The sequence below is a fragment of the Chiloscyllium plagiosum genome, chromosome 5 (assembly GCF_004010195.1).
Source record: "Chiloscyllium plagiosum isolate BGI_BamShark_2017 chromosome 5, ASM401019v2, whole genome shotgun sequence".
In the NCBI taxonomy this organism is placed as follows: Eukaryota; Metazoa; Chordata; class Chondrichthyes; order Orectolobiformes; family Hemiscylliidae; genus Chiloscyllium; species Chiloscyllium plagiosum.
In genome coordinates this window covers 114,985,005-115,012,166 of record NC_057714.1, presented here as the reverse complement: position 1 = coordinate 115,012,166, position 27,162 = coordinate 114,985,005, and the positions used below count along the sequence as shown (strand labels likewise).

Sequence of the window (27,162 nt, the reverse complement as noted above, 5' to 3'; positions counted from 1 at the left end):
TCCTCCATCGCCAGACCATGGCAACATGACGCCTGGAGGAAGAGCGCCTCATCTTCCACCTAGGAACCCTCCAACCACAAGGGATGAATGCAGATTTCTCCAGCATCCTCATTTCCCCTCCCCCCACCTTATCTCAGTCCCAACCCTCTGACTAAGCACCGCCTTCTTGACCTGCAATCTTCTTCCTGACCTCTCTGCCCCCACCCCCTCTCCGGTCTATCACCCTCCCCTTAACCTCCTTCCAACTATCGTATTCCCAACGCCCCTCTCCCAAGTCCCTCCTCCCTACCTTTTATCTTAGCCTGCTTGGCACACCTTCCTCATTCCTGAAGAAGGGCTTATACCCGAAAAGTCGATTCTCCTGCTCCTTGGATGCTGCCTGATCTGCGCTTTTCCAGCAACACATTTTTCAGCTCTGATCTCCAGCATCTGCAGTCCTCACTTTCTCCATATGACTGCGATGGCTTGGGGCACAGAATGCTTTCTGGAGGGTTGAAATTTTCCTTTTTATAATACCCTGAAAAGTTATTGGTAGTTTCCTCTCATTGTTATATTTATTCAATGAAACTGACCCAAACTGCACACAGTAAAGACCCCAGCTGGATAGCTTGCCTGTAACCAATCAGTGGATCTTAGTTGCAATGAGAATTGGCAACTTATCTTACCTTGGAGATGGAAACACTTTGCTAGCGGTTTTACCCTGCTTAGTGATTGATAGAAACTTACAATGCAGAAGATTTGAAGATTGAAGCCATTCATCTTACTGGGCCTGTGCTCTTTGAAAGAGCGAATCAATTAAATCCATTTGAATTCTTTAGCATAGTCCTGAAGAACTTTCTGCTATGTAATCTGCTTTTAACTACATTGCACTACTAGATGATAACTCTCACTGTGGAGCCATAGCATCATACATTACGGGAAAAAGACTCTTTGATCCAACTCGTCCATGCCAACCAGATATTCTAAACTAATCTAGTCCCATTTGCCAGCATTTGGCCTATATCCTTTTCAATCTTTTCCATTTATGTACCCATCCAGATGCCTTTTAAATGTTGTAATTGTATCAGCCTCCTCCACTTCCTCTGGCAGCTCATTCCATATATGCATCACCTTCTGCATGAAAAAGTTGCTCCTTAGGTCCCTTTTAAATCTTTCCCCTCTCACCCTAACCTATGCCCTCTTATTTTGGACTCCCCTACCCCAGGGAAAAGGTGTTGCTACTCACCCTATCCATGCCCCTCATGATTTTATAAACCTCTATCAGGTCATCCCGCAGCCTCCACCGCTCCAGGGAAAATAGCCCTATCTTATTCAGCCTCTCCCTATAGCTCAAATCTGGCAAAATCGTTTCTGCACCCTTTCAAGTTTAACAACATCTTTCCTACAGCTGGAAGACCAGAATTGACTGCAATATTCCCCCTAAAGTAGCCTCACTATTGTCCTGTACAGCCACAACATGACATCCCAACTCCTAGACTCAACGCACTGACCAATAAAGGCATGCACACCAAACGCCACCTTCACTACCTTGCCTACCTGCAATTCTACTTTCAAGGAGCTATGAACCTGCAACCCTAGGTTTCTTTGTTTGGTAACACTCTCCAGGACCCCACTGATAAGTATCCAACCCCTGCCCTGATTTGCCTTTCCAAATTGCAGCACCTCATATTTATCTGAATTTAAATTCCATCTGCCAATCCTTTGCCCATTGGCCCACCTAATCAAGGTCCAGTTGTACTCTGAGATAACCTCCTTCACCGTCCACTGCACCACCAATTTTGATGTCATCTGCAAACTCACTATCCATGCCATCTGTATTCACATCCAAATCATTTATTATAAATGACAAAAAGCAGTAGACCCAGTACCAATTCTTATGGCACGCCATTGGTCTCAGCTCTCCAGTCTGAAGTACAACCTTCCACCAACACCACCACCACCAAGGAATATATCAAGTGAAGTTATTTGGGTGGAACTGAGAAGAAAGAGATGATCACCATATTAAGATTGTACTATTAGCATTTCAATAATTTGTAATGAGGTCTCCGCTATTTGTAAGAATGCAGTCGATTCTGATATAATGAAACAGTTATGTTCTTGTACGATCTTGCGTTATAAGAAAATTATGCAGCAGGCGTGTCGTTTAAAGAAATGGGACCGGATTTGCATTGTAGCCAATACAGATGAAGAAAGTTTGTGTTCTATAAATACTAGTCTAAATCAGGTCAGCACGGTGGCTCAGTGGTTAGCACTGCTGCCTCACAGTGCCAGGGACCCGGGTTCAGTTCCCGCCTCGGGCAATTAGATTAGATTCCACACCTACAGTGTGGAAACAGGCCCTTCGGGCTGACAAGTCCACACCGACCCTCTGAAGAGAAACCCACGCCCTTTATTTACCCCTGACTAAGCCACCTAACACTATGGGTAATTTAGCATGGCCAATTCACCTGACCTGCACATCTTTGGACTGTGGGAGGAAACCGGAGGACCCAGAGGAAACCCACGCAGACACGGGGAGAATGTGCAAATTCCACACAGATAGTTGCCCTAGGCGGGAATTGAGCCCGGGTCCCTGGTGCTGTGAGGCAGCATTGCTAACCATTGAGCCACCGTGCCGCCCACAACAAATACAACGTCCCTGGGTGTTTTCAAGCCCAAACCCTTCGATTAATAGCTGAACGCGCTAACCAATTGCACCACAGAGACAGGTCTGTGTAGCGTTTGCACATTCTCCCCGTATCTGCGTGGGTTTCTTCCGGGTGCTCCGGTTTACTCCCACAGTCCAAAGATTTGCAGGTTAGGTGAATTGGCCATGCTAAATTGCCCATAGTATTAAGTGCATTCGTCAGGGGTGAATGTAGGGGAATGGGTCTGGTTGGGTCCCTCTTCGGAGGGTCGGTGTGGACTTGTTGGGCCGAAGGGCCTGTTTCCATACTGTAGGGAATCTAATCTAAAATCTAATCTAAAAATCCTTCAATCATCATAAAGCCAATTTGTGTTGAAGAAACAAGCGTTATAGCAGAACCCACTGTAATAGGGTTGTAATAGAGGATTTTAACTTTTCAAATATAGACTGGGACTACCCTACTGTTAAGGGCTTGGTTGGAGAGGAATTTAAGTTGAATTGAATTGAATTTATTGTCCCATGTCCTGAGGCACAGTGAAAAGCTTTGTCTTGCGAGCAATACAGGCAGATCACAGAGTTAAGTAGCATAGATAGTAAATAATAGGTAAACAGTGGCAAAAACAAAAAACACAGGTACAGGCAAATGTTAAGAGTTTGTGAGTCTATTCAGTATTCTAACAGCAGTAGGGTAGAAACTGTTTTGAAACCAGCTGGTGTGTGTGTTCAGGCTTCTGTGCCTTCTCCCCAATAGTAGAGGTTGTAGAAAAACATTGCAGTGTGGGATGGATCTTTGAGAATGTTGGCGGCCTTTCCTTGACAACGAGCCTGGTAGATGGATTCTACAGATGGGAGGTTGGCCTTTATGATTGTCCGGGCTGTGTTCACCACTCTCTGTAACAGTCTCCAATCTTGAATGGTACAGTTGCCATACCAGGTGATGATACATCCAGACAGAATGCTCTTGATGGTGCAACTATAAAAGTTGGCAAGGGTATTCACCATCGTGCCAAATTTTCTCAGCTGCCTGAGGAAGAAGAGACATTGTTGAGCCTTTGTAACCAGTGCATCCACGAAAGTCAATAATGAGTTCCTTGGTTTTTCTGGCATTGAGAGTTAGGTTGTTCCCAGTGCACCATTTTTCCAGCTCTTCCACCTCCTGTCTGTAGTCTGTTTCGGTGCCATCTGAGATTTGATTGACAATGGTGGTGTCATCAGCGAACTTGAAAATGGCATTAGTCTGGTATTTGGCGACGCAGCCATGGGTATACAGTGAGTACAGTAGGGGGCTGAGTACGCACCCCTGGGGGGCTCCTGTGTTGAGTGTTAGTGAGGATGAAATATTGTCCCCAGTCTTCAGTGATTGTGGCCTGTGGGTCAGGAAACCGAGGATCCAGTTGCAGAGAGTGGAGCTTAGTCCAAGATCACTAAGTTTAGTAATCAGATTCGAGGGGATGATAGTGTTTTTTTTGATTAGATTAGATTCCTGACAGTGTGGAAACAGGCCCTTCGGCTCAACCAGTCCACACCGACCCTCCGAAGAGTAACCCATCCAGACCCAGTAGGCTGAACTGTAGTCAATGAGTAGGATTCTTACGTAGCTGTTCTTAGTGTCAAGATGTTCTGGGAAGGAGTGAAGGGCAAGTGATATAGCATCTGATGTGGATAAGTGTCTATAAGAAAGATTTTTTGTTCATTATGTGAATATACCTACTAGAGAAGGAGCAAAACTTGACCTTCTCTTGGGAAATAAGGCAGGGGAAGTGACTGAGGAGTCAGTGGGGGAGCACTTTGGGACCGGTGATCATAATTGAATTAGTTTTAAAGCAGTTATGGAAAAACATACATTTGATCTTGAAGTTCTATATTGGAATTAGGCCAATTTTGATGGTATTAGCTAAGAACTTTCAAAGGTTGATTGGGAGAGGCTATTCGGAGAATAAAGGATACGGGGAAAGCAGAAGGCCTTCAAAAATGACATAATGAAAGTTTAGAGGCAGTATGTTTCTGTTAGGTGTCGGGAATGCTGGATGACTGGAGAAATTGAGGCTGTGGTCAAAAAAAGGAAGAAGGCATATATCAGGTATAGGTAAAAACAATGACTGCAGATGCTGGAAACCAGATTCTGAATTAGTGGTGCTGGAAGAACACAGCAGTTCAGGCAGCATCCGAGGAGCAGTAAAATCGCGTTTTGGGCAAAACCCCTTCATCAGGAATACTGGCAACTGAGATCAATTAAATCCCCTGTCGTTTAGAAAATTCCTCTAGGCTTTTTACAGGTACCTTGGGTCTTGAATAAGCCATTGACTGGATGAACAAGTGAACAATGGCCACCTGAAGGGATTTTGGGAATGCTATTAAGATGTTGGAATCTTAAGCACTAAAACAAAAAAAACAATCAATGTGATTTATGGCAACTACAAAATATCAATCAGCAAACATGTAATAAACTAGCTTTAATCAGTTTAACATCAGTTGATGTAAATCTGTTTAACATGATCAGCTATTAAACTATCAGAATCACCATGAATTAGAATTAATATTATGGTAATATTGGATCGTCATATTGCTGTTGAGTAATTTGCAACTCAGCTGATGTAATGAGCAAACAAAAGTAAATTTGGCAAGAAACTGCTGCAAAGTGAGCAAATATATCCAGCATCTTGTGATGAAAGTCTGAATCTTTTTGAAACCATGATTTTAAATCAGAGAACAGATGACTGAAGGCTTGTTGGGGGTCTTAATGAACGTTTGTTTGTATTTTGCGGTTTACAACATGAGATGAACAACATAAGACATGAGTTTTAGTGAAAGCTCGGCTGAGCAATTTTTATTTTTATTTGGTTGAAAGCTTCAGTTCAGAAGAGTCTTGAAATTGTATCAGAATTTAGTTTCTCTCAGAAAAAGGAGTTTGTTCAGAGCAGTTAAGGGAATAAATTACCTTGATGTAAGAGCATAGTTTGTGAAACTTACAGATCAGGAATGTTTGGTTAGAAATCTCTGTTGATTATTCAGAGGTGAGACAGTCTACAATCTCAGTTATGTGGATATTCAAGAAAAAGACTTCCCAGCTCACAGCTCCGGAACATAGGTGGAAAAAAAGTTAATTGTCCAGTTTTGACAGGGAAGGAAAGTTTCTCTGGTCTTTGAATAACTGCCAAGTGGTATTGGACAAGAGATGGGATTTTAGTTCGCAGTGTGATTTGAAATCTTTTGAACTGGGGAGGCACAGTGGCTCAGTGGTTAGCACTGCTGCCTCACAGCGCCAGGGACCCGGGTTCAATTCCAGCCTTGGGTGTCTGTCTGTGTGGAGTTTGCACATTCTCCCCATGTCTGCGTGGGTTTCCTCCGGGTGCTCCGGTTTCCTCCCATAGTCCAAAGTTGTGCCAGTCAGGTGAATTGGCCATGCTAAATTGTCCATAGTGTTCAGGGATGTGTAGGTTAGATGCATTAGTCAGGGGTAAATATGGAGTAATGGGAGATGGTTTTGGTTGGTGTCGACTTGGGCTGAAGGGCCTGCTTCAACACTGTAGGAATTCTAATTCTATTATATTTAAAATAACGTGGTTTGTTTTATTTTTATTTCTTTTCTGTGATAAACTCCAGTTTTATTCTTAAAACCTAATCTGCGGCTTTGTGCATTTATGCTGTAGTGAAAGATTTCCATATTAAAGAAAGAAAAACAAATTGCCATCTCTCAAGTCAGGTTTCATTCTAGGATCTGACATGTCCTATAGTAAAATCAGCTGGGATCCTAATCACCTCTTCAAGGTTTTAGCATTAATTTAGAATTCAGATCGTCATGATACCATGTTCATCTGAGCTCATTGGTGTGATGAGAGTTCTGAGATTGCTGAAGACTGTTGATTGCTAGCAGATCCTGATTACTGGATCCAGATAGCCATCCTTCATTTACTGTTTCTTGATAATGCCTGGAATTTATTCAGTAATGTTAGGGGGCATTTGATACCCCTCTGTATTGCCATTCCGTGCTGTACCTCATTCTGCAGCATTCCCTCTGTACTTCATTGGAGCATCAGCCAGGACTTTGTACTCAAGTCTCTGAGAGTGATCTCAGCCTCCTTTCTCAAGTGATCAACGTTACCATTTTGAGGAAGAGCACAACACTGCATGAAACATATACTCTGGCCTTTTTCTCGTAAATGTTTGTGGCAGCTTGTGGTGCACAAATTCGCTGACATGTTTCTTATACTACAACAGCAACTGCGCTTAATCCCAACTATATATTTAGCTGTGGAAAGCATTTTGATATTCTTAGGTAATGAAAGATGTTGCATATGTAAATACAAGTTTTCTTTTAAGGTCAAGGAAATTATTAGACAGGAATGCTGCATTGCTGAGCTCCTGTATCATCTGGTTTACCAGCTTGAACAGTTCTGTTATCTTTTCAGGGTGGTCCTTGTGGAGTTTTGGCTGCAATTCAGGCCTGTGTCTTGCAAAAGCTGATCTTCGAGGACATAGCTAACAGTGGCAGTGAGGCCATGTAAGTGCATGTGTATACATTTTAAACAGGAACACGTATCACATCTAGTGCTCAAAAATACCGACATACAGGTCGTCAGGTAATTTATCCCAAATTCATTTACTAAGGCATTAAGAATTATGAAATTGTGGCCAGGTATGGATGACACTGTTTCACTTGAAATGTGAGCTTGTAACCATGTAATAATTGGCTATGTTTTTCTGCCATCTTCAAACTTAAAGGATGGCCAATGTTACAGGATGCTTAACTGAAACCGCACAGGTATAAATGACTTCAGGAAGAATGCCATTCAGTATTGCCAATGCATGGGGTCTTGAAGATAGAATGAAACTGTTCAGCAACATTTTAAAAAAAATTGTTTACCTTCACATGACCTTTCGCATTTCATCTTGTCCATCTGTTTCTAGAATTTCCATCCCAAGCCTCTACATACCACTGGTCTACTAACCCAGAACCCTAGGCTAATGTTCTGGGGCCATGATTTAAATCTCAACGTGGTAGAAATTGGAAAATTGAATTCAAACAAAATTTGGAATAAATCTGGCTAACCTGATGGCAATCATGCAACAGCGGTTGATTGTGGGGAAAAAAACTCATCTGTTCTTATGGAAGAAAATCTGCAGATCATTACCTGGTTTTGTCTACATTTGACTCCAGACCCACAGTGATTGACTCCTAAATAACCAAGCAGGCCACTCATTTGAAGGGGCAATTAGAGTTGGACTACAAATGCTAGCCTTGCTAGTGATGCCAATTCCTGCACAAGAATAAAGGAGAAGAAACCTACTTCCCTCCCTCTCCTTTTTAAGTGAGAAGTCATACAACTCCAGGTCATAGTTCAACAGGTTTATTTGAAATCTTAAGTTTTTGGAGTGCAGCCCCTTCGTCACTCCAAACGCTGGTGATTTCAAATAAACCTATTGGACTATAATGTGGTGTCATGTGACTTCTGACTTTGTCCACCTCAATCCAACAGTGGCACCTCTATATCTACTTTTTAAGATGCTACTTAAAACCCACATCATGAACCAAACTTTTAGTCACTCTAATTTGGCTTGGTGTCCACATTTAGTCTGTTAACAAGCATATTAAGGGCTTTGGAAATGTTTTTTGTTTACTTTAGAAGTATTATATGTACATACAAGTTGTTGCAATGGGGTAATTGTGGTTTTTCTCCTTCTCTCTGACCTGCAGGGAACTGCAGCCAACCAATGGTCAGCGATCACAGTGTCTTGCATTGGCCATTGCAGACATATTATGGCGTGCTGGGGACAGGAGAAGAGCAGTAGTTGCTCTGTAAGTATAGAGTATAGACAGGGTCATGGATAAAGGTGAGATTTAAAATAGTACCATTTTAAATGGTAGCCTAACCTAAAACAGTGTAGGTTAGATGGGCATCAGATTAACGTCATAGATTGGCGCAACATCGAGGGCTGAAGGGCCTGTAATGTTCTTTGTTCTATGTTCTGTGTTACCATTACCACTCAACACCAGTTGAGTTACTACTAATGAGTTTAAGTCCCACTCCAGAGGACAAGTCCAAGCACTTCAGTGAAATGACATACAGTGATCAGGGGAGCGCTGTACTGTCCTTTGAATGAAATATTAAATAGAGGCCTGATCAGAATGTTACCAACTGAGCTGTGGCTGATGTCTTGAGAAGTGGATAATCGTTATTATGAAAGTGTAAAATTTAAGGGTTACATTCTCTTGCTGATCACAATCAATCAAACCTCAAGAAAAGGAGCAAGTTTTCAATACCTAAACCTGAAGCCTGATTTGTACAGGAACAAATCTTCTAGGAAAAAAACAATTGTAAAGCACTTGGAGACAGTGTGATGATTTGGTGAGATGCTATGTAAATTGAAGTATTTCCTCATCTTGCAGCAGAGTGAAAAGCTTCATAATTTTGGGAAAAGCTGATTACTTGCTCATCCTTCAGACAGGGCATATGTTGGCCCAATGTCAAAATGTGCAGGAATACTGTCTGAACTTGAGCATTAAGAGCCACCCCGTTTAGGTGTGTTTGCCCTACCACTTGTTTTACCTATATAACTGTTTGTTCTAGGTCAACAGGAAGACAGCAGTTTATCCCAGCAGGAAAATATAAAGCTGATGGGACAATTGAGACGGTATGTTTTCCCATATTCATTGAAAGTAGTTGTGGTTTTTCCTTTATGCAATGCATTAAAATGATATTAAATTACTGTGTGAAAGAGATATGGAATCACATTCAGTTCAAACTGGATTTGGATGATTTGAAAGAAAGCTGTGCATTGATGTGGTGCCTTTCACAACTTCTAGAAGTTCTAATGTGCTTTAGAGCTTCATTTGAAGTGTTTCTTATGTTGTAATGTATCCACACAATAAAGACTCCATTGTAATGATATGTGTCGAAATATATATATTGACCAGAATACCAAGGAAATATTTCCCTGGTGATCTTTGAAATGGTGTGATTGGAACACTTCATTTACCTGAAAGAGCAGGCAGAGCCTTGGTTTAATGTCTGATCCAAACAATAGCACCTACAACAATGCAGTGCTTGTTCACACAGTTTGGGATTTTGTACTTTCGAGTTGAAGTTGAATGGAAATTGTCTGACTTAAGTAAATGCAAAGGACTTATGGAAAACTAACTGTGGGATACTGGGAAAGAGGAGAGAAATGGAATGACTCAGAAAGCTCTTTCAGGAGGCTTCCTTCTGTATAATTGTATCCTCTTGTGTTGAGGGGAACACTTTTAAAGTTATTTTCCTCTATAGTTTCCATGTTCAATACAGCATTTAGAGTTTAATAATACAGATCTGGTAGCAGGAGCTGTGTCTTTTGTTGTAATCTCATCTGATGGTAATACTAGACAGGTAATATCCCAGATTGAAACCTGACTTAATGGACTGTACATTTTATTTTAGCAGTTGGTTACCATGATAGTCAGTCATTGAACACTGTCACACAAGTACTAGTGCAGTATTAACCAAAGTAAAGAAAGCTATATATATATATATATATGCAAGGTAATTTGGAAAGATCTTGTCATAAATAGCAAAAGAAAGTTGCAAACCTTTTTCTCAGCAAGAAATGGGAAAAAAAATGGCAGATGCTGGAAATCATCAGCACAAACAGAATCTGCTGGAAAAAACTCGGCAAGTCTAGCAGCATCTGTGGAGGGAAAGCAGAGTTAATATTCTGGGTCCAGTGACCCTTCTTCAGAACTGGTCACTATGGAAACATTCGCTGTGCATAGAAGAGTGTGGGATGCTGCTTAAAAAGGAAATTAGGAGGGTAAAGAGGGGCCACAAAATGGAATCAAGGAAAACCCCAATGCTTTTTGCAAGTATATTAAAAGTAAGAGGATTACCAGGAAAAGAGTGGGACCTATTGGAGACCAACATGTCTGAGGAGCAGTGGATGTGGGTGAGATTTGAGAGTACTTCTCATCTGTATTCACAGAGGAAAATGCTGGGGATATCAGTTGGGATGATGTGGTTCGAGAATACCTTATTAATATGGAGAAGATATTAGATGTTTTAGTAGACATACAGGTGCAAAACTTCTCAGGGCCTGATGAGATGTATTCCAGGCTGCTGTGGGAGCCAAGGGAGGAGATTGCTGGTGGATATGTTTGACACTTTGCTGACCACAGATGAAATGCCAGATGACTGGAGGATAACTAATGTGGTTCTTTTGTTCAAGAAGTGCAGCAGGATATGCCAGGTAACTACAGATCAGTTGGACCATGTTACTGGTAGGAAAATAATGTAAAACTTCTGAAGGACAGGATTCGTCAGTATTTGGAAAGGCTGGAATTGATCAGAGATTGTCAGCATGGATTTGGTAGCAGGAGATCCTGTCTGACTAATCGAGTTTTTTGAAAAGGTAACTAAATGTAATGATGAGGGTAGTGCAGTTGATGTGGTTTAAATGGACTTCAGTAAGGCTTTTGACAAGATCTCACATGGACAGCTGGTCCAAAAGGTAAGACCCCATGAGATCCAGTGCAGATATCTGGTCGGCATGGACGGGTTGGACCGAAGGGTCTCTTTCCGTGCTGTACATCTCTGTGACTCTTAGGTTGGCAAACTCAATCCAAAATTGGCTTGCAAATAGGAGGCAAAGAGTGATGGTGGAGGGTTGTCTATCAAAATGGAAGCCTGTGATCTGTGTTTTACCACAGGGATCGATCTGGAACCCTTGCAGTTGTATGTACATTAATGACCCAGATGTAAGTATACAAAGTGTAGTTAGTACGTTTGTGAATGACATGAAAATTAGTTTTGTTGATAGTGAGGAGGATGGTCTTAGGCTACAGTCTGATATTGGTTAGCTCGTAAATTGAAAAGTGATAATTGGAATTTAAAGCTGATATGTGTGAGGTGATGCATCTTGGGAGGTCTATAATGGGAAGGATGTACACAATGAATGGTAGATCCCTACAAAATACTGAGTAACAAAGCAACCTTGGTGTATAAGTCCATAGATCCCTGAAAGTGTCAGCACAGGTAGCCAGGGTGGTGAAGGTGGCATATACAATACTTGTCTTAGCCAGATCGTAGAATATAGGAGCAAGGAAGTCTGGTTCCAACTTCAGTGTGGAACAGAACTGCATACAGTATTCCATCAGTGGCCTGACCTGTTCCATATTGTAAAAGTTTAACCTCACAATGCCTTACAATTAAACATCCAAGCTGTTTAATTCCATCTACCAATTCCACCTCTTCTGCTGAAATAGTCTCACAACTTTAGTTTTATACTTGTCCTCACTAGAACATTCTTGGCATAGTTACCATGCTATACCCTCTTTATTGAATTGAATTGAATTTATTGTCACGTACCGAGGCACAGTGAAAAGCTTTGTCTTGCGAGCAATACAGACAGATCACAGAGTTAAGTAGCATAGATAAGTAAATAATAGGTAACTAGCGGCAAAAACCAAAAACACAGGTACAGGCAAATGTTAATTAAACTTGAGGTCCATCAAAACTATATTGTTTATTTTAAAGGTTATTCATGGGATGTTGCCTTTGCTATCTGGATAGAAGTCTATAAAATTATGAGATGCACGGATGGAGTTGACGGTCAGCATCTTTTTCCCAGAGTTGAAATGTCTAATGTAGGGGTCATGCACTTAAGGTGAGAGGGGGAAAGTTCAAAAGAGATGTGAGGAACAAGTTTTTTTTAACACGAGAGTCTGGAACATGCTGCCAGGGGTGGTGGTGGAGGCACATACAATAGATACATTTAAGGGATTTTTAGATAAGCACATGAATATGCAAGGAATGGAGGGATATGGACCAAGGGCAAGCAGAAGGAATTAGTTTAATTTGACATCATGTTCGCCTCAACATTGTGGGCTGGAGAACCCATTCCTGTGCTGTACAGTTCTATGTTTTATGGAGCAACATTTTTTGCCCTCCCTAATTGCCCTGCAAAGGCTGGTGGTAAGTCACCTTTTTGAACTGCTGCAGTTTAGTTGTTGTAGGTGCTGTTCAGACAGCTTGCTCGTGCCTGCATATTATTGTGCTGCCACCTCTGCTGGGTCTGTCCTGTCAGTGGGCCAGTCCATACTCAGGGATGGTGATGTGGATATCTGCAAAGTATGACTCATGAGGGTGACTATGTCAGGCTGTTGTTTGACTAGTCTATGACAACTCTCCAATTTTAGCACGAGCCGCCAGATTTTAGTGAGCAGCTTTTTGCAAGGTTGATGGGGCTGAGTTTGCCTTCATTTCTGGTGCATAGGTTAATGTTAGCTAATCCAGTTTCAATCCCTTTTGGGACCTTTTACTAGTTTTGTAGAACTGTGTAGCTTGTTCAGGCATTCAAGAGGCAATAAAGACTCATTGCTGTAGGTCAGGAATCATGTAGCAGGAGAATCGACGTTTCGGGCATAAGCCCTTCTTCAGGAATTATGCCCGAAACGTCGATTCTCCTGTTCCTTGGATGCTGCCTGACTTGCTGCGCTTTTCCAGCAACACATTTTCAGCTCTGATCTCCAGCATCTGCAGTCCTCACTTTCTCCAGGAATCATGTAGGCCAGACCAGGTAAGGATGTTAGTGAATTAGATAGGTTTTATGACAATTGATAATGGTTTTATATCATTTTTAGACTTTTAATTCCAGAATCTTAAAAACATTTAATTCAAATCTCCTGTGGTGGGATTGGGACCTGGGTCACTAGATATTTACCTGCATTTCTGGATTACTTATCCAGTGACAGAAAATGTCTCGAGGCTATCACCAAATCTCATTCAGCTATCAAATCTGATCTCAATAACCTAAATTGGTTCAGTTAAACAGCACCTCCAATTTTAACTTGCATCCTCCTTTGTAAGCTCTCTGACCTCTCAACTCCTTGACACTGTAATGTCATTAAAGGTGCTGTAATGACGGAGACTGGAGGAGTGCACACTCGCTCTCATCACAACTCCATTGCTTGCAACATAAAATCAAAACTACTTTTTCCACTTACCAACTTGACCAATTAAATCCCTTATCTGTATTGGATTTCAAACACCAGCTTCTATCAACCAGGTTGATACTAGCCTGATAATCTAGTTGGAGGGATGTTCTTATGAGGAGAGTTGAGTTATTGTGCTTGCATTCATTGGAATTTAGAAGAATGACTTTCTTGACATACACAACATTCTTAAAGGGACTTTTCTGGGTGGATGCAAAGAGTTTGTTTCTTCTTGCTGGAGAGTTGAGGACCAGAGGCATAATCACAGAATAAAATGATGTCCATTTAAGATAGAGTTAAAGAAGAACTTCTCCTCTGAGAGTAGGGAATCTATGGAATCCTTCACCTCAGAGGACTGAGGCTGGGTCGTTGAGTATATTCAAGGCTGAGACAGACAGATTTTTAATCAGTAAAGGAATCAAGGTTATGAGAAAAAGGCAAGAAAGTGGAGTTGCAGATTATCAAATCAGACATGATCTCATTGAATCGGCAAAAGTGAGGACTGCAGATGCTGGAAACCAGAGTCTAGATCAGAGTGGTGCTGGAAAAGCACAGCAGATCAGGCAGCATCGAGGAGCAGGAGAATTGACGTTTCGGGCAAAAGCCCTTCATCAGGAATGGAGGGAGAGAGCCTTCAGGGTAGGGGGATAGGCTGGGGAGAAGGTAGCAAAGAGTACAATAGGTGAATGGGGGAGGGGATGAAGGTGATAGGTCAGAGGGGAGGGTGGAGCAGATAGGTGGGAAGGGAGATTGGCAGGTAGGACAGGTCATGGGGATGGTGCTGAGCTAAAAAGGTAAAAACAATGACTGCAGATGCTGGAAACCAGATTCTGGATCAGTGGTGCTGGAAGAGCACAGCAATTCAGGCAGCATCCGAGGACAGGCAAAATCGACGTTTCGGGCAAAAGCCCTTCATCAGGAATAAACTGATGAAGGGCTTTTGCCCGAAACGTCGATTTTGCCTGTCCTCGGATGCTGCCTGAATTGCTGTGCTCTTCCAGCACCACTGATGGTGCTGAGCTGTCAATCTCTCTTACCTGCCAATCTACCCTTACCTCCCAATGTACCTGCCAATCTCCCTTCCGACCTACCTGCTCCACCCTCCTCTCTGACCTATCACCTCCATCCCCACTCCCATTCACCTATTGTACTCTTTGCTACCTTCTTGAACGATGGTTAAGATGATATTTTCTCTCATTAGGTAATCTAAGACTAGTGGGCATAGTTTGGCGATGAGGAGTCTCTCATATAAGATAGAAATGATGAGGATTTTTTTTTCTGAGAACATCAGTGGTTCTCAATGGAATTCTTGTTTTGAGAGCATGGAGAAGGATGCGTTCTCCTAGAGTTGAGAGTGTATGCTGGAAAGCACAGCCAGTCAGGCAGCATCTGAGGAGCAGGAGAGATAATGTTTCAGACATAAGCCCTTCATCAGGCTTATGCCCGAAATGTTGATTCTCCTGCTATATGGATGCTGTCTGACCAGCCTGTTCTTATCCAGCGTTCACTCTCGACTCTGATCTCAAGCATCTATAGTCCTCACTTTCTCCTGAGTTCTCCAAGATCCGTGCATGGCTATCAGTGTGCTGATGCTGCTAACAGCATTAACTACTGATCACGGAAGTCGCTGCAGCATGCTGACCTTGGAAGTCCACTAAGGAGTAAAGTTAGTGGGAACTCTAGTGAAATGTTATTGAAGTTGAGACCACTGTCTGATCAGCCATAATCTTATCAAATGGCAAAACAGGCTCAAAGGACTCAATGGCCTTCTCTCCTATCTCTTATGTTGTCAAATATGTTATATAAAGGTAAGTTCTGTGAGTAGAGTTGTATTAAGTGCATTAGATTCAACCATATTAGAGCCTATGGGTGTACAAAATTTTATAGTTAATCTCTGAAGATAAACAAGACTGATTTTTAAAATTAATATACAGGACTTATTCAAACCTTGTTAACTTATTGTTTTGAACTAATAAGTGAAATATGTTCCCTTTCAGATTATACTGAACACTCTGACAAACTTCCAGGACCTGACAACTTTTCTTCAGCAAAATGTTGGCCAGGTTTGAGCTACTCTCTACCTTCTGTTGGTTTGAGCAAATGTACGAAAGAAAATGGAAGCAAATAAAAAGCTCATTAAGGATACAGATCAGGCATGTTAGTGTATTGCTACAAGAAGAGGTGGTTTTGGGATTGGGATGCAAGCCCTGGAGTCACTGAGTCTTACAGCATAGAAACAGGCCCTTTGGCCCATCATGTCTGTGTTTACCAACAAACACCAAATACAGTAATCCCTTTTAATGGCACTGGGCCGGTATCCTTCTATGCTCTGGCATTTTCAGTTTGCATCCAGATGTTTCTTAAATGTTAACAAAATATCTGCCTCCACCACCCTCTCAGGCAACGCATTCCATATTTCTACCACCCATTGAGTGAAAGGTTTTTTTTGCTTCTGATCTCCACCACACCAGGTACACCTCACTTTAAACTACATGGTCTTAGACACATCACACATCTATCATTGGGCAGATTCTCATGTTCTACTCTTACCCCTCAGCCTCCTCTGCTTGAAGGAAAACAAGTGCTCATCCAGATGCTGCTTAAATGTTGTGAGAGTACCTGCCTCCTCCATCCTCTCAGTCATGTTCCATGTATCTACCACCCAGATTAAAACAAACTTCCTTCAGATCTCCTCTAAACCACTTGCTCCTTACCTTAAACTGATGCGCTGTGGTCTTAAGACACATACTTTCTGCAAAATTCTCTGCCATGGGGAAAAGATTCTTACAATCTACTTTGTCTATGTCTCTAACAATGTTTTATTAGATCCCTCCACTATCAGCCACCTCTGCTCCAAAGAAAAAGCAATCCCAGCTCCTCCTCATAACTGATTTCATCCCAGGGGTAATACTAGTGAATCTCCTCTGCATCCTGTCTAGTTCAGTCAAGTCCTTCTGATAGTGTGGCAAACAGAAGTGCATACATTATTCCATCTGTGGCCTAACCAAGTCTCTATAAAGTAGTAACAAGACTTTCTTGCTCCTGTATTCTACACCCCAGCTAATGAAGGCAAGCATCCTGTATTCTGCCTTCACCCTGTCTATCTGTCATGACATCTTCAGGGACTCGTACATCAACATCCCTTTGTTCTTCAGTATTGCTTAGGGACCTCCCATTCATTGTGGTATATCCTTCCCTTATTAGATCACCCAAAATGCATCACCATACACTTATCAAAATTAAATTCTATCTTGCATTGCTCTGTCAGTTTACCAGCTGATCAATATCAGTAGCTGAGACCACCGCGTTATCAACATCACTAATGTTCATGTCATGTACAAACTGACTTAATTATACCTTCAATATTCACATCTAAGTTGTTAATGTTCATAATAAGTAGCAAGGGTCCCAGCATCAAACCCTGTGACACACCACTGGTCACAGGCTTCCAGTTACAAAAACAAAACTCCACTATCACTCCTGGCCTTCTTTTGCAAGCCAGTTTTGGATCCAATTTGCCACTTGCATTGGATCCCATGGGCTCTTACCTTTTGAACCAACCTTTCATGTGGAACCTTGTCAAAAGCCTTACTGGAATCCATGCAAATCACATCCATTGCAAAACCGTATCAATATATTTAGCCACCTTTTTTAAAAATGAATTAGACAGAACTCCCTTTAACATGTCCGTGCTGACTGTCTCTGATCAATCCCTGCAATTCGAATGTTTTCCAATAGTTTCACTACCACTGAAATGAGACTAACTGGTCCATAATGTCCTAGCCTATCCCTGCTACCCTTGAACAAAGGAATCACATTGGCTATCCTCCAGTCATCTGGCACTTCACCTGTGGCCATGGAGTGTTAAATATATCCAGCAGAGATCCAGCAATCTCCTCCCTTTTCCTGCCATAATATTCTGGGATGCATTACGTCAGATTCTAGGGAGATATGCATCCTTACACCCCCTAAAGTATCAAATTAATCGTTATTAATCTTCATGCGTTCTAGAACCTTACCATCCAACTGAAATCCAACAATTTCTTTCTCCTGTCTGAATACAGATGAGAAGTATTCATTTAAGACCTCACCTACATCCACTGGCTCCTTGCACGGTTTGCTACTTTGATCTGTAGTGGGTTCCATTCTTTCTTTGGCAGTCCTCTTCCCTTTATAAATAAGAGTTTTTCCTTAGTCCTATCTTGTCAATGGTATTTTGTGATCCCTCTTTGACCTCCTAATTTCTTTATTAAACAATCACCTGCACGCACTTTATACTTTCGAAGGACTCTCCTCGTTTTAATGCTCTATGCATGGCATATGCTTCCTTTTTCTTTATCAAACTCTTGGTATGCCTTGACATCTAGGGTTCTCTGGACTTTTCACCTTTGCTCTTAAAGGAATACACTGGACCTGAATTCTCACTTTACTACTTTTAAAAGACTCTCACTTTCCAAATATAGACATTGTGCCAGAACTGCATGCTGAACCCAAACATTAAACTCAAGCTCATCTAAAATCACCCTTTCCTGTTATAAATCTTGCTCACCGATTGCTACAGCATTTGCTGACTTATTCTGGTTCCGATCCACCTACACTTGCTTGTAAAATTTGTATCTCTTTAAATCTCTACACGACCTCTTCTCTGTAACCTCCAGCAGGAGGAGAAAGTGATAGTGGAGGGTTTTTATTTGGATTGGAGGCCTGTTACCAGTGGTGTTCCACAAGGATCAGTGCTGGGTCCACTTTTGTTTGTCATTTATATCAATAATTTAGATGAGTATGTAGAAGGCATGGTTAGTAAGTCTATGGATGACACCAAGATTAGTGGTATAGTGGACAGTAAAGAAGGTTGTCTTAAGTTTACAAGGAGATCTTGATCAATTAGGTCAATGGGCTGACGTGTGGCAGATGAAGTTTAATTGGATCGGGGTGAGTTATTGCATTTTAGTAAAACAAACAAAGGTGGGATTTGTACAATCACATATAGATATTGTGGTTCAGAAGGCTTACCTTCATTGTTCAGACCTTTGAGTGTAGGGGTTGGGATGTTATGTTGAGGTTGTACAGGATATTGGTGAGGCCTCTTCTAGAGTAGTGTGTGTAGAATTCTAGAGTTCTCAAATCTTGCTAAGTACTGTGTCCAGTTCTGTTTGCTTTGTTATTGGAAGGATATTATTGAGCTGGAGAGAGATCAGAAAAATTTACCAGGACCTTGCTGGGAAATGGAGGGTTTGAATTATAAAGATAGGCTGGGACTTCTTTTACTGGAGCATAGAAGGTTAAGGGGTGACCTTAGAGGTTTATAAAATAATGGGGGACATGGGTAGAGTGAATATCAAACATCTTTTCCCTAGGGTGTGGAATTTCAAGACTAAGTGGCATAGGGTTAAAGTAAGAGAAGAAAGATTTTAAAAAGGCATGAGGGGTAAATTTTACATAGTGGTTTGTGTGCAGAATGAACTTCAAGAGGAAATGGTGGTACAGTCACAACATTGAAAAGACGGATAAGTTCATGAGTAGGAAATATTTGGAGGGATATGGGCAAAGTGCAGTCAGGCAGGACTAGTTCAGTTTGGGATTATAGTCGGCATGGAATGGTTGGACCGAAGGGTCTGTATGACTCTGAATTCGCAACCTTCTGTGTCTTCCAACACAGGCCTCTTGTGCACATCCTTCTCTTTGATCTGCAGTTATTGGTCCTGCATTTAGCCACCTATGTTTAAGTTTGGAATTTCCTTACCAAACTGCTTTGTACCTCCATTTCTCAATCTGCTTTAAGCTACTGCTCAAAGACTGTCTTTGACTAAGCTGTCGACCACTGATCCTAATTTTGTCTGATCACCTGACTAATAAGTGCCTTGGATTTGATTTGCATCAAAGGTGTGACATAAATGCAACTTAACTTTATTTCTCAGGATTACTGATTTAGTGTGCACTTTTTCTAGTGTTAATCATCTGTTTCAGGTCCCTAGCAGCTCCAGTTTTTTGGCTTTGATGTGTGCCTTTTGATGCTAGTGGGAGAAGTAAGGGGTATTTGTAGAGTGCATCATGCAGAGAGCAATTAAGCGTGCAGGCATTTGCTGGAAGAAACTGCAGTTCCCCCACAAAGCCTGACACTACTGTGCAGTATGTCAAATGGAGTAAACAGTGAAAGAGCCAAATATTTGTGGTGATGTGTGTGACATCCTTTGTTGAGCACAGAGGCCACTGTGTGTATGTTGTTTCTGTTTCCAGCACTGGGCTATTTTTAATGCTACTTGCATGATTGTAATTGCCCAATATCTGTTCTTAGAAATCTTTACAAGGACCTGTTAAAGAAAAGCTTTTACACTTCAAGGTTCAGTTAACCCAAAATATCTATCGCCCAACAATCTGAAAACCAATCTCACTACCGTGCCCTTTGTTCTTTGCTCTGATTCTTGACTTATAGGAGTTTGTTTATCATCTTGCGGCTGTACAGGAGATTGGTGAAGCCACTTTTGGAGTAATGTGTACAGTTCTGGTTCCCCTGCTATAGGAAGGGTGTTATTAAATTGGAAAGAATGCAGAAAAGATTTACAAGAGTGTTACTGGGGGTGGGGAGGGGAGGGGAAGGGGGGGCAATTGAGTTATGTGGATAGGCTGGGATTTCCACCCCTGGAGTGTAGGAGGTTGAAGGGTGACCTTATAAAGGTTTCTAAGGTCATGAAGGGTGTGGATAAGAGGAATAGCAAAGGTTTTTTCTCTAGGTAAGGGGAATTCAAAACTAGAGGGCTTAGATTTAAGGTGAGAGAGGAAAGATTTAAAATGGACCTGAAGAACATTTTCATAGAGGGTGGTGCATATATGGAATGAACTGTCAGCTAGTGGTAGAGGCAGGTACAGAAAGATATCTGGCCAGGTATGTGAATAACAATAGTTTAGAGGGATATGAAGCAAACGTAGTCAAATGGCACCAGTTGGGAAATGTGGCTGGCATGGATGGGTTGGACCGAAGGGTCTGTTTCCATCTGTATGACTCGGAATCTATCTCTCCCTCTGGCACATCTTAGCCCCAGCATCACTCTACTGAATTTTCACTGCATTACCATAACACCATAAGAACTAGGAACAGGAGTGTGTTTTTCGGCCCACAGGCCTGCTCCACTATTCAGTAGGATCATGGTTGATCTGACACTCCTCATGTCTACTTTCCTGCATTTACTCCATAGTCCTTGATTCCCCTACTGATCAAGAATCTATATATCTCAGCCTTTAATATGCACAAGGATTTTGCCACAGGGAACAATGAGGGCAAGGAGTTCCAAAGACTTTCAATCCTCAGTAGAAATTCTTCCTTCTTTCAGTTGCACGTTTGCGCTATCATATTCTGAGACGATGGCCTCTGGTCCTTGACTTTCCTGTGAGGGGAAATAGCTTCTTGGCATTCCCTTATCAAACCCCATTAGAAACATTTCAATGAAATCACCTTACATTCTTCTAAAATCCGGTAAGTAGAGTTCCAACTTGTTTAGCCTTTGCTCATAAACCAATTCCTCTATACCAGGGACATCCTAGTGAACCACCTCCAATGAAGTGATATCTTTTATTAAAAAAAGAGACTAAAGCTACCCAGTGTACTCCAGATGTGTCTCACTAGCACCCTGTATAGTTACAGTATGACTTCTCTACTCCTATACTACAAACCCCTTGAAATAAGGGACAACATTCTATTAGCCTTCTTTATTGAATGTAAGTTTGCTCACTGAGCTGGAAGGTTTGTTTTCAGACGTTTCATCACCAAACTAGGTAACATCATCAGTGAGCCTCCGGTGAAGCGCTGGTGTTATGCCCCGCTTTCTATTATGTGTTTAGGTTTCCGTGCGTTGGTGATGTCATTTCCTGCGTTGGTCGTGTCATTTCCTGTGTTGGTGATGTCATTTCGTTCGCGGGTGTCTCTCTGTTGGATGGTGTTGGTTTCCCATCTTCGGGCCAGTTTTAACGTATTGTGTCCGAAGTTAGCTGCCTTCTTGAGGCATGAGCAATAATGGCGGTGTTGCTAGTGATGCCTGTCTTCGTTGAACAAAGAATGAATACAACAGGGTGGCACGGTGGTTCACAATTAGCACTGCTGCCTCGCAGCACCAGGGACCGGGTTCGATTCCATCCTCTGGTGACTGTGCAAACTCCACACAGACATAGTCCGGGTGCTCCAGTTTGCTCCCACTGTCCAAAGATGTCCAAACACTATGGCCATGCTAAATTGCCCATAGTGTTCAAGGATGTTAGGCGCAATAATCTGGTGTAAATATAGGGTAGGGGAATCGGTCTGGCTGGGTTAATCTTTGGAGGGTCAAAATGGACTTGTCGGGCCGAAGGGCCTGTTTTGACAGTGTAGGGATTCTATAAAAACATTCAGTTCTATTTAAAAAAAAAAGATGCAGGGAATCTTAAGACAGATTGATCAGCTTGAAACAGTGCCAGAGATAATGTGATGGGCTGTTCAGTTAAAGAAGTGGAATAAAAATGAAATAGTCAGCATGTCACAGCATCAATAGAGAGAAGTATTAACATCAAGCTGCTAATTGAAAAAGATCAGAGCTTTAACAGTCTTGAATAATGCAGAGGAAGTGCTTGCAAATATTTTACTCAAAATATTATTTTACTCACTCCCAGTCCATTACTTGTTCTTCAGTAGGAAGTATAAAATAAAATGGTGGTAATGTCACTGGGTTAATAATCCAGAAGATCGGGCTATCAATCCTGAGGGCAGGGGTTCAAGTCTCACCACAATCTGGTGATATTTAAACTAAATTAAATAAGTAAGATCAGTAATGCTGGCCATGAAGATATCATTGATTGTTGTAAAAATCTATCTGGTTCACTAATGTTCTTCCTTTAGGAAGGAAATCTACCATCCAGGTCTGGCCAAACAAACCACAGCTTTGTGATTGACTCTTAATTGCCCTCTGAAATGACCCAGAAAGCCACTCAGTTCAACATACTGTTGACATTCTGAATTGCTTGTTACATTTGCCCACTAACTTTCAGTGATTAATGAACAACGTTTCCTGTAATTTTCTTTTCTACATGGACTCTTTGTCATCGATGAGTGGTCATTGCTCCAGTCAGATTCTTTTTGCTGGCTGAATCTCATGTCATACTCACTTCCTAGTTCCAGTTTGTTGGCAACTAAGCACCCCGACAGGTTAAACAGACAACAGTGTAAACAACGCACAATAAGAGTTGGTAGCTTGCTTTTTAATATACACAACCTACATACAACCCCAGAGCCACAGAAATGTGGTTGGCTCTTAATTGCCTTCTGAAGTGACCCAAAAAGCCACTTAGTTCAAGGGTACTTAGTGATGAGCAACAAATGCGGGTCTTGCCAGTTCCTCAGATTCTGCCTGACCAGCTGTGCTTTTCTAGCTCCACACTCTTCAACTCTGATTTCCAGCATGTGCAGGCCTCACTTTCTCCTCCTTGTCAGTGATGTCCACACTACATGAAAGAGTGTAAAGATATTCTCATTTACGTTCAGCATTACCTGCCTATTGTAATCTGGGGTTCCCTAATGTCCAGTTTGGACATCGTTGATTTTAGTGGACGGTGAGTCAAGCTTGAAATCTTGTGCTGAGAATTTCAGTCCCTGCATTCACCTTGCCTTGGATACAGGTCATAGAGTCATAGAGATGTACGGCGTGGAAACAGACCTTTTGGTCCAACCTGTCCATGCTGACCAGATATCCCAACCCAATCTAGTCCCACCTGCCAGCACCGGCCCGTATCCCTCCAAACCCTCCCTATTCCTATACCCATCCAAATGCCTCTTAAATGTCGCAATTGTACCAGTCTCCACCACATCCTCTGGCAGCTCATTTCATATATGTACCACCCTCTGCATGAAAAGGTTGCCCCTTAGGTCTCTTTTATATCTTTCCCCTCTCACCCTAAACCTATGCCCTCTAGTTCTGGACTCCCCCACCCCAGGGAAAAGACTTTGTCTATTTATCCTATCCATGCCCCTCATAATTTTGTAAACCTCTATAAGGTCATCCCTCAGCCTCCGATGCTTCAGGGAAAATAGCCTCAGCCTGTTCAGCCTCTCCCTATAGCTCAAATCCTCCAACCCTGGCAACATCCTTGTAAGTTTACCTTTGAGCCAGTTTTGTATCCAATTGGCTAGTTCTCCCTGTATTCCATGAGATCTAACCTTGCTAATCAATCTCCCATGGGGAACCTTGTTGAACGCCTTACTGAAGTCCATATAGATCACATCTACTAATCTGCCCTCATCAATCAGCCAGCATAGAGATGAAGGGCATCTGGCAGCCCAAGTACCTGATCAAAAATATGAGAGATTACAGCCACATACATGTTACTATTAAATGCTTGAGATGTAAAGACCCTATATCTTTTCTATATTTTTGATTGTGGGCCAAAATGGGAAAAGGTCTGTTTTAAAAGCCAAGGATTGTTGAAGGAATTGCTTGTCTTAAAAGAAAGCTACCACCTGTTAACTGCAAGTGTTATTTACGTTATTGTCTTTTCAATCTGTTGGGGATATTTAGTTGCAGACGAACTGGCAGGAGTGAGTGAACACACCATTAAATTCAGTTGTCCACAAGTAACTTATTGGGCTTTGAAGTGAGGAACACTTGTCGATGACAAATGTCCATGCAACAGCAAACAAAATGCCAGGAAATGATGTTCATAAATTGCTGAATGCTAGTGTGTGGGTGCAGCAAGCAATTCAGAATGCCAATAGAGTCTTAGCCTTTATTACATGAGGATTTAAGTACAGGAGCAAACATGTCTTGCTTCAATTGTGTAGTTCAGTGGGTAGACCGTGTACCTGGAGGACCTTGTCTATTTCTGGTTCCTGTGCCTAAGGAAGGATGTACTTGCCCATGGAGGAAGTGCATCAGAAGTTCATCACTAGTCTGATTCCTGAAATGGCGGAACTACTCTACGAGTACAGATTGAAGACACCCGGTCTTTGTTCTCTAAAGTTTACAAGAACCAGATGCAGGCTCGTAGACAGAACATTCTTAGTGTTTGACAGATTAAATTCAGAAAGGCTGCTTCCCCTGGTTGTGGGCACCAGAACCAGGGATTGAGAGCTAAGATGAGTAACCTCTTCACTCAGAGGGTGATGAATCTTTGGAATTCTGTGTCCCAGAGGGTTGTGGAAGCTCAGTTGTTAACCAAGTTCAAGACAAATATTGATAGAATTCTAGTTACTAATGACATCAAGAGATATGGAACCCAGAGATAATCAGCCATGATCTAGAATGGTAGAATGGGCTTGAGGGGCTGAATGGCCTACTCCTGATCTAATGTTCCTAATAGATCATAAACACAAGCATGAGAATGTCCAAGGACCAGAGAGACCTCAAACTCTGAGGACCAATCTAGCTGTCACAAAGTTACTCCATAACCCTTCTCTCTAGCTATCAGAGTATAAATGTAAGTTTCAAAAGGAAAGTGAATAGATACTTGAAAATGAAAAAAAAACATGCAAGGGTATTGGAAAAGTCCAGCAAATTATAGTTAATTGATAAGTCGTCGAGAGTGCTCGCATAGGCATGAGAGGCTGAATAATCTCTCTTTAATATATCATTTATGGATTCTATCGGTATTTTATCAGGACATCAGAACGCTGTTTGAGCAGCTTGAAAAGAAGATAATTGTTGTGTTTGTTTCTTGCATTCTAGTTTGAGATTGGACCATTTGGCTGTATTCTACTGACATTGTCTGCCATTTTGTCTAGATCCATTGACCTGTAAGTACTTTCTTTTTGGCTTGTAAGATATCAATATTTATTTTGTTGAAAATATTTAATTCTGTAAACTGAAGTTTTAATTAATTTTCTGATCAGAGTGGGGTTAGGGAGGTGAGTGACAGGGTATTATTATTATTTACTGTTAACCAGTGGGAAAGTGGAACACGTGTTCTCAATGTGTTACCAAAGATGGCCACCAAAACCTATGTATGTTCAGGTGGTGCCACAATGCCAGTAAGACATGACTCGACCTCTGTTGCCAATATGTGTCAGCACATGCGTGGATAATGAAGCAAATAGGAACAACCTGGATGTAACATTGAGAGTAAAATGCTAAAGGGGTTTGGAAATGTAGACTAGAGTGGCTGTTTTATGGGAAATCTAGAACAAGAGGTCATAATTCTAGACAAAGGAATGACAAGTTTAAAGTAGATGAGAAGTAATTCCTTCTCATCTATGGGATACGAATCTGTGGAATTCACTCCTGCAAAGTGCAGTGGACACCTGGACACTGAATAAATTTGAGGAGATGGATCAATTTTTAATTAGTAATGGATTGAAGGGTTATGGAGAATGGGCAGGAAGTGGAGTTGAGACTGAGATGAGATTAATCATTATCGTATTTAATGGCAGTGCAGGCCTGGTGGGCTGAATTGACTACAACTGCTCCTTGTTCATGTGTTCAAGCCAGTGTTATTGAATAAGTGTTAATGTTGAAAATTGAAGCTTTTAATTTGGTGACTTGCCAGGTTTTAAAATTGAAAACTTGGCATTAATCTTGCATATTTGTATTTGCTTTCATATGATGCAGCAATTTAAAAAAAAAGTGTTTTATATAAAAAAGAAGCCCTCCCCCACATGTCTATGCTGACCAACAAACTGCACTAATCCTATTTACCTGCACTTGGTCCATTTCCTGGCATTTTAAGTGGTCATCCAAATGCTGCTTAAATATTGAGAGTACCTGCCTTAATTATTCTGTCAGGCAGCATGTTCCATGTATTGACAAACTTCTGGGAGAAATGTATTTTTCTCAGATATGTTCTAAACCATTTATTCGTCACCTTAAACTTATGTCCTATGATCATAGGCACGTCTGCCATGAGTCACAGTTATACAGCACGGAAACAGGCCCTTTGGCGCAACTTGTCAATGCTGACCAGGTTTCCAAAGCTGAATCAGTCCCACATGCCTGCGTTTGACTCATATATCTCTAAACCTTTTCCATCACTATGGGGAAGAGATCTGATTTGTCTATGCCTCTCATCATTTTGTATACTTAAGTCAAATCATTCTCTGCTCCAAGTAAAATAAACCCAGTCTATCTAGTCTCTCCTCATAACTGAAACTTTACATCCCAGGCAACTCTCTGGTGAATCTCCTCTGCATCCTCTGCATTGCCATCATATCCTTCTAATAGTGCCCAATTTACCAGCTGATTAATGTCAGACTGCAGCCTGAAACTAGCATCCTCACTATCAACAACACCAATTTTTGTGTCATTTGCAAATTATATCTTGCTATTATTACTAATTATACTTTCTGTAATCACATCGAAGTCATTAATGGACAAGTCCCATCTCCAACCCCTGTGGTACACTGCTGGGGACAGCCTTAATGTTACAAAACCAACTTTTCATCATCACTCTTTTCCTTCTGTTTGTAAATCAATTTTGGATCCAGTTTGCCAACTTGCCTTAGTTCCCATGAACTCTTATCTTTTAGACCAGCCTTCCATGTGTAACCTTGTTGAAGGCCTTACTGAAGTCCATTTACACCACATTAACTACAATACTCTCATTGATCTATTTAGTCACCTTTTCTAAA

At 41.6% G+C, this 27,162-nt stretch overlaps 1 protein-coding gene across 2 annotated transcripts in view; it reads left to right on the top strand.

Annotated features, from left to right (window-relative positions):
- mindy4 (MINDY lysine 48 deubiquitinase 4) overlaps positions 1 to 27,162 on the top strand; it is a 186,465-nt gene that overhangs the window by 83,140 nt on the left and 76,163 nt on the right. For both annotated transcript variants that reach the window (XM_043690847.1, XM_043690846.1), the window contains exons 9-13: positions 7,036 to 7,127; positions 8,322 to 8,423; positions 9,196 to 9,259; positions 15,584 to 15,649; positions 25,268 to 25,335. In XM_043690847.1, the coding sequence (XP_043546782.1) occupies positions 7,036 to 7,127; positions 8,322 to 8,423; positions 9,196 to 9,259; positions 15,584 to 15,649; positions 25,268 to 25,335 (392 nt within the window). The remainder of the gene's footprint in view (positions 1 to 7,035; positions 7,128 to 8,321; positions 8,424 to 9,195; positions 9,260 to 15,583; positions 15,650 to 25,267; positions 25,336 to 27,162) is intronic.